At 41.9% G+C, this 7,861-nt stretch overlaps 4 protein-coding genes across 4 annotated transcripts; 2 read left to right on the top strand and 2 right to left on the bottom strand.

The window, feature by feature from the left end:
- Positions 1-161: 161 nt before the first annotated feature.
- Positions 162-638, top strand: SMKI13G4450 (uncharacterized protein; the record flags this gene model as incomplete). Its single annotated transcript, XM_056225057.1, has 1 exon — positions 162-638. The coding sequence occupies one exon, from the start codon at positions 162-164 to the stop codon at positions 636-638; it is 477 nt and encodes a 158-aa protein (XP_056078913.1).
- An 897-nt stretch (positions 639-1,535) lies between these two features.
- On the bottom strand, positions 1,536-2,609 carry SMKI13G4440 (NAD(P)-dependent alcohol dehydrogenase; the record flags this gene model as incomplete). Its single annotated transcript, XM_056225056.1, has 1 exon — positions 1,536-2,609. One exon carries the CDS (start codon positions 2,607-2,609, stop codon positions 1,536-1,538), a length of 1,074 nt encoding a protein of 357 aa, XP_056078912.1.
- A 1,102-nt stretch (positions 2,610-3,711) lies between these two features.
- SMKI13G4430 (mannitol dehydrogenase family protein) lies at positions 3,712-5,220 on the top strand (the record flags this gene model as incomplete). Its single annotated transcript, XM_056225055.1, has 1 exon — positions 3,712-5,220. The coding sequence occupies one exon, from the start codon at positions 3,712-3,714 to the stop codon at positions 5,218-5,220; it is 1,509 nt and encodes a 502-aa protein (XP_056078911.1).
- Positions 5,221-5,654: 434 nt separating this feature from the next.
- Positions 5,655-7,358, bottom strand: SMKI13G4420 (sugar porter family MFS transporter; the record flags this gene model as incomplete). The annotated part of the gene is made up of 1 exon (XM_056225054.1): positions 5,655-7,358. One exon carries the CDS (start codon positions 7,356-7,358, stop codon positions 5,655-5,657), a length of 1,704 nt encoding a protein of 567 aa, XP_056078910.1.
- Positions 7,359-7,861: the final 503 nt, after the last annotated feature.

Genomic DNA, 7,861 nt, shown 5'->3' with positions numbered 1-7,861 from the left:
TATTATTCAATACTGTCTCGGTATTTGCGCGACATTTTTGTCTTGGTGGGTTTTCAAAATACTATGGCAGATATGATCTTTACGCTTTTGGACTGGCCTTTCAGACGATTATTTTCTTCATTATTGGCGGTTTGGGATGTGCAAATACTCATGGTGCGAAAATGGGAAGTGGGTCTCTTTTGATGGTAGTAGCGTTTTTTTATAATCTTGGCATTGCCCCGGTCGTTTTTTGTTTAGTTTCCGAAATACCATCTTCAAGGCTAAGAACAAAAACGATTATTCTGGCACGTAATACTTATAATGTGGTCAGTATCGCATGCAGCGTTCTAATACTATATCAATTGAACTCTAAAAAGTGGAACTGGGGCGCCAAGTCCGGATTTTTCTGGGGCACGTTATGCTTTTGTACTTTAATATGGGCTGTAATTGATTTACCGGAAACTGCGGGGAAGACCTTCGTTGAGATAAATGAGCTGTTCAAGCTTGGAGTTCCAGCAAGAAAATTTAAATCAGCAAAAGTCGACCCATTTTCAGTCAAATCCACCTCAGAAGATGTCATTCATGGAAATCTCAAAGAACATATGGAAACTTCCATTGTAGACGAAGGACAAAGTACCCCATCACTTATCAATAAATGACTACATATTCTAGAAAAATAAAGAGGCAACTGTGTCTATTTACTCTACTCTATATAAAAAATATGGAGTATAGCATACACCGTTTCTCCTATTCGTTATGTTTCCGTAAAGTCTTCCATTAATTGATCTTGAAGATTACACTTTTCTAAAAGCAAGCATCTATAGCCTGTCAGATTTTTCCTGCGGCTTTCGTCTTTGATATTACTCTTCTCTCGTCCAAAGTTCAAGTTTGCAACGTCTCCCCGGATCTAAAAAGCCAACCAAACACACACACGTGAAGGTCTTTACCTTAAGCAGAACATAGTCCAAAAATTGCAACAGAAATAACGTATATAACAATCCTTTCCCATACACAGCTGTTCAATGGATGACAAGTGTTTGTGGTCTTTCCGCAGTTCAATCCAGCAACCATGATAAAATTAGTGGTTTTGTAAAAAGGTCTGGATGAGGTTGTGAAGGGAAAATCGCCTAGAGCAGCTACCAGAAGTGTTACGAGAGACCGATTGATGCAGTCGCCATCGTATTCTTCTTCAAAAATGTTGTGAAGGATATCATACAAGAGAAATGTCCAAACATATAGAAGAGCATAGCTCAATTAGCACTTTTGGACCCATGCTTCTTAAAAATAGTCGGGGTGCTTTTTTTTTTTTTGAGCACCTGTATACCGGCCTATTCTTTTACATTTCTCGAACCATTTTTCGTGGTCATTCTTACTTATTGATCTCTTACATTCTCAATAGCTTCAACAATTCATCCTCAATAAAAAATATCAACAACTTGGTGTTTGAACATGCGTTCTATTTGAACGTTTTTTTCTTAGTATTTTTTTCAATTGTTGCCTTGTCTATTTCGACCTATATACATGGACATACAACACTACGTAACAGTACCCATTTTTCATTCGGGACCGGCGATTATAGTCTTGACTACATCTCCACCATGGGAAATGTTGTAGTCATAGGCCTTAGCTGCATCTTCGAACTTAAATCTATGCGTTATTAGTGGCTTGACATTAACTTTTCCTGTGGCAACCAAGTTCACCGCATCGCGATAATCACCAAACGAATAACGGAAACATCCAATTAGCTTCATTTCCTTGCCGCTAACTTCAGCGATTGGGAAGTTGGTATAATTTTTGCCCATACCAACTTGTACCATCGTTCCCCCAACCTTGGTTACTTTGACACCAGCGTCAATGCAAACATCTGCTCCCGAGCATTCAAACACCACATCTGCATGGTTTCCGCCTAGAAGCTTTTCTACTTCAGAAGCCAATTCTTGGGCTTTGTCAGTAGGAATCTTGGAAGAATTGAAAGTGTTTGTAGCACCGAAATCCTTTGCCCTTTGTAGCTTGTTGTCAAACACATCAACGAAAACAACGTCACTGGCACCAAATGCACGCGCAACTGCTCCCGTTAACAGCCCCACAGGCCCTGCGCCAAATACAACAACTCTGGTGCTGAAGCGAACTCCTGCGAGTTTGTTAGAGTGCACACCGACAGATAGTGGCTCGACACAGGCTCCCTCTTCATAGCTAACACCTTCCGGTAGCTTCACAAGAAAATCTTCCGGAGATAAATAGTACTTCACAAGAGTACCGTCAATTGGAGGAGTGGCTGCAAATGCCATGTGTGGGCAAAGGTTGTACCTACCCTCCTTGGTCTCATCAGAGTAACGGCTAGGAACACCGGGCTCAATAGCCACACGGTCTCCGACTTTGACTCTTGTCACAGCGTTACCAACTTCCACAACTTCTCCGCTCGACTCATGACCAAGTACCATAGGAGCCTTCAATATGTATTTTCCAATGCCACCGCTTCTGTAGTAGTGGACATCAGAACCACATATACCAGTAGCTTTAATGGCTAACTTGACGTAATGGGGGTCTTCGATGGTAGGAACTGGTCTTTGCTCGATGGCGATGTCGCCGACTTTTCTCAAAACAACAGAAGGATTAGTAGTTTGAGACATGGTTTTTTGTAATTTCTTGGTTTTTCTTGTTAAGTATTCAATGGTTTCATTTTCACTTGAAAGCTATTTTTCATAACGTTGAATGGTTTAACTCTTTTATACGTCAAATTTTAGTCCACTGAAATGAGAAAGGCCTACTTGTCATCTTAAGTTTATCATAACTGGGGTGATGAATGAGATGAGAGGGCTGACGTAGTGGCGTTGTTTGACCGGAGAAAGGAGATACGATGCCGGAAATAAAATATAGTATTATAAACTCTGGATGTCGAAAAAAATAAAGCAAAATAATTTTCAGCTGAGAAGACAGTCCTTGAAAGAGACGAGACTCATTCATTGTGCATCCCTGAGATAGGCCGATGTATGCTGAAGCTATACGTAGCTAGCCAACTTCAACATAATCTGTTTGTTGCTTACCAAGAATCATCCCCGAGAACTTATGCATTGCGTACCATACATAGCATGTACCTACAGCTAAGCTTCCTGCAGTTTCTCCTGGAAAAATAAGGTATCGCGCGTGGTGCAGCGTGGGGTAGCCTTCGTGCCTGTTCCCGTGCCTTGTTGGTTTTTTGCCTTTGTGCCTGAGTCGTTCTACCCCGCGTTATCCCACCACCTAATCACTCCCTCCTTGGCACGGACATAAAAATCTTTCAGAACTTGCTCCACCAATGGTCTAGTTCGCATGCACTTTCTCTTTATTTTTAGCCCGCCATATTTGGTTGCAGCACACACCATAATAATACGTCATTGCATTAGCTTTACGGCAAGCATCAAGCAAGCATTAAAGTCTCCCTACTAACTGCGAGGTAACGGGTGAGATACATAGATGCACCGTCTTCTTGAAAAATGACCAACACTTATTCACCGTATTATGTTAGCTAACTATAATTGGGAAGCATCATATTCCAGGGGAAAAGATGTGGGGGAGTTAATGTCTCGAAGTTTTAGATATCGTTCAACTTCACATATAAATAGCTGATTCCAACTGTGCAATTGTTTGGCTTTATACTTCTCTCTTAATCTCAACACATAAAAGTGATATCAATAACAACAACAACAACAACAACAAAAAAGAAAAAAAAGAAGAAAAGTAACAACTTCAAAAATGACAAAGTCCAATGAAACAACAGCTACCAGCTTGAATGCAAAAACTCTCAAGAGTTTTCAATCCACCCTTCCAATACCAACCTACCCCAGAGAAGGCGTTAAACAGGGTATTGTTCATCTAGGTGTTGGTGCATTCCATCGTTCCCACTTGGCCGTTTTCATGAACCGTTTGATGCAGGATCACAGCTTGAAGGACTGGTCAATATGTGGTGTTGGTTTAATGAAGGCAGATGCCCTTATGCGCGATGCTATGAAAGCCCAAGATTGTCTATACACAGTTGTAGAGCGCGGTATCAAGGAAACCAACGCTTACATTGTCGGTTCCATCACCGCATACATGTACGCACCCGATGATCCAAGGGCTGTCATCGAAAAGATGGCCAACCCAGATACACATATTGTTTCTCTAACCGTTACCGAGAACGGTTATTACCATAGTGAAGCAACAAACTCGTTAATGACCGATGCTCCGGAAATTGTCAACGATTTGAATCATCCAGAGAATCCTGCCACTCTCTACGGTTACCTATATGAGGCTCTATTGCTGCGTTACAAGAAAGGCCTCACTCCCTTCACCATTATGTCCTGTGACAACATGCCTCAGAACGGTATCACAGTCAAGGCTATGCTTGTTGCGTTTGCCAAGTTAAAGAAGGATGAGAAGTTCGCTGCCTGGATCGAAGAGAAGGTTACTTCTCCTAACTGTATGGTTGATCGTGTCACACCACGTTGCACTGACGAGGAGCGCAAGTACGTCACTGACACTTGGGGAATTAAGGACCAATGTCCCGTTGTTGCAGAGCCTTTCATCCAATGGGTTCTTGAAGACAACTTTTCTGACGGCCGTCCTCCTTGGGAACTTGTCGGTGTTCAAGTTGTCAAGGATGTCGATTCCTATGAACTGATGAAATTGCGTCTGCTTAACGGTGGGCACTCAGCCATGGGATACCTTGGATACTTGGCCGGTTACACCTATATACACGAGGTCGTCAACGACCCAACCATCAACAAGTACATCCGTGTTTTGATGCGTGAGGAAGTCATCCCATTGTTACCTAAGGTGCCAGGCGTGGATTTCGAAGAATACACTGCGTCTGTGTTGGAGAGATTCTCCAATCCAGCAATTCAGGACACCGTTGCACGTATCTGTTTGATGGGCTCAGGTAAGATGCCCAAGTACGTTTTACCTTCGATCTACGAGCAGTTGCGCAAGCCTAACGGCAAGTATAAGTTGTTGGCAGTGTGTGTGGCTGGATGGTTCCGTTATTTGACCGGTGTCGACATGAACGGCAAACCATTCGAAATTGAGGACCCCATGGCAGATACCTTGAAGGCTGCTGCTGTTAAGGGTGGTAAGGATCCTCACGAGCTACTTAACATCGAGGTCCTTTTCAGCCCTGAAATTCGTGATAACAAGGACTTTGTTGCGCAATTGACTCACTCGCTAGAAGTTGTTTATGATAAAGGACCACTTGCCGCTGTGAACGAAGTTCTAGACCAGGTGTAATTTAGAAAGCGATCCGCGTGCCTGGATAGTAATGAGCAGATATCTGGGATAGATTATGTGTTTTTGTACTTTTTTTATATTATTTTGTTTAGTCATGTAACGTATTATATACCTGTCAATGCATTCTCGATGATTTTTAATAACTACTCAATAACACACATATTTGTGTTGGTCACTGCCATCGCCCTCGATATTCACATCACAGACATTAAGCTTTCTCCTTTCGCTTTGTAGAAAAAAAGGAAACGATCAGACATAATACTGTTTTCTGAATAAACTGGTGCTCAGGTGGTAAACACATACCAGCATGTAAGGGTATCGATCTTCATAGCTTCGGAGACCTTCATAAATTCGTCACAAATTAAAATTACACATTTATATGTAGAGCATAATATACAATGCTGCCTAAAACGGCAAGAATATGATCCCAACGATCAATTAGAAGCCTTTGAAAACTTCAAAAATTTCTTCCAATCTTTATCCTGAGTCTCAGTCTCTTCTGAATGGACTCCTCTCCTTGATGGTGGAACCCAAGATGTGGATTTCCATGGCTTCACACCTTCTTCGTACAGTAATTGGATTTCTTCCAAAGATAAACCGATTGTTTCTGGTAAAAAGAAGAATATGTACAAAAACATGGCAACCAAACATCCAACAAACACATAACCATAGTAGAAATGGATCGAGCCGGTAATGAATGGTGTGAAGAAACCGATCAAGAATTGCCATAACCAGTTGAATGCAGTTGAAATGGACATAGCTCTGGACTTGACCTTCGAAGGGAACGACTCAGCAACCACGATATAAGCGACTGGTGCCCATGTTGTTGCGAAGCAGAATATATAAAAGCAGGTGAACACAATCATAGCATTACCTGCACCTTTCGAAGAGGGACCATCCTGGCCATGGGGGTAAAGACATTTCACCCCGATACTAGCAAATATAACCATACAAGCCATCATTCCAGCTGCACCGAACAATAGACATTTACGACGACCGATCTTGTCGACGACCATAACAGCGATGATAGTGGAGAAGAAATTCACGGTACCCAAAACGATTGAGGTCTCAAAACCGTCAGTAAGCCCGACAGATTTGAAGATGGTAGTTCCGTAGAAGAAAAAGTAGTTTTCACCGGTAAGTTGCAAAAAGGTTTGCACTAGGATCCCTGTAATCAAACGTTGAAGAACCTTTGTTTTAATTGAGAAAAGTTCCTTCCATGATGCTTCTCCTAGTTCCTTTTGGGCGAGCACCCCGACGTTGATTTCTTCAACCTGTCTCTGTACCCATGGATCCTCTGGTGAAACCTTGTTAATCTTGGCAATCGAAATACATGCATCCTCATGTCTTTCACATTCGACCAAATACCTGGGTGATTCTGGGACCAATAGCATACCAATGATGATAATCAGGGCCCACAAAAAGCAAAGCCCAAGAGGCACTCTCCATTGTGCAGTGTTGTCATATTTCCTTGTTCCATAAACACTACAATAACCTAAGAAAATACCAAAGGTCATGTTCAGTTGGTACAATGAAATAAGCCCACCTCTCAGGTCCTTGGGTGCTATTTCCGACAAAAGCATTGGACACAACACCGAACAACCACCAGCACCGAGACCGTAAATGATCTTACCGACAAAGTACTGGTACCATTTATGGTTTGAACTGATTTGAATAATGGCACCAACCATATATACCAATACCACAATCACAATTGCTAGCCTTCTGCCTAACTTATCGGCAAAACGGGCGAAAGAGACACCCCCTATAGCACATCCGACACTAAACATGGCGACCAAAAGACCCATACGAACATTGCTTAAGTAGTACTCTCCAGTACTGTGCTTGTAGGATCCAAAGTTCATTTTGAAGTTGTCCATGTTGATGAAACCTGCTGTAATACCACTATCCCAACCAGGTAGGAAACCTCCAAAGGATATAGGATAACAGAGTAAATAGATGACGAGGTAACCTAGAAGGCCCCTCTTTGGAGGCTCTATTGTATCCCCATTTAAAACTTCGTTGTCATCAAACTCATCAGACCACTCTTTTTCCACACGTGGTGCGATATGAACATCAGCATTAGAAGCGTTCTGAATATCTGTATCACTTCCGACAGAAGATTGTACAGTAGACATTTTTTAGTTTTTATTGCGCTTTTATTTTTTGTTTTTTGTTGTTTTAGTTTTGTTATCCTTTATTCTTCTAGGGTAGAAGTGTACGATGAACCAGAACCAGTTCATTTCACCTTCGCCCTTTATATGTCTCAGTAGTGTTAGTTTTCTGGGGGGGGAGGCGAAAATCTCACACCATTGATACGATAAATTTCAATATTGAATACGTTCGCTTTTTGCATATATCCAGGGGAATTCAACTCTTGAGATTACCTCCGTTTCATTGGATTCTGTATGTTCTTAGACTAGGAGTCAAAGAATATTATTATGTAATAGTATCCTCGAATGCCTACGTCATGGCGGCTTTCTACGTTACAGTTTTGTCTGCTAAGAAACCAGTGCACAAGGAGATCATCCCACTTCATACCGTGCCTTAGTGCCTTAGTGCCTGCAAAGAGAGTCTTTTCGATCCCACGCAGTCGAAATGCATACCCCGCCCCCATTTTTGATGATTACTAACTTTAATT

The sequence above is a fragment of the Saccharomyces mikatae genome, assembly GCF_947241705.1.
Source record: "Saccharomyces mikatae IFO 1815 strain IFO1815 genome assembly, chromosome: 13".
Taxonomy (NCBI): domain Eukaryota; kingdom Fungi; phylum Ascomycota; class Saccharomycetes; order Saccharomycetales; family Saccharomycetaceae; genus Saccharomyces; species Saccharomyces mikatae.
This window is presented reverse-complemented; position numbering and strand designations above follow the sequence as displayed.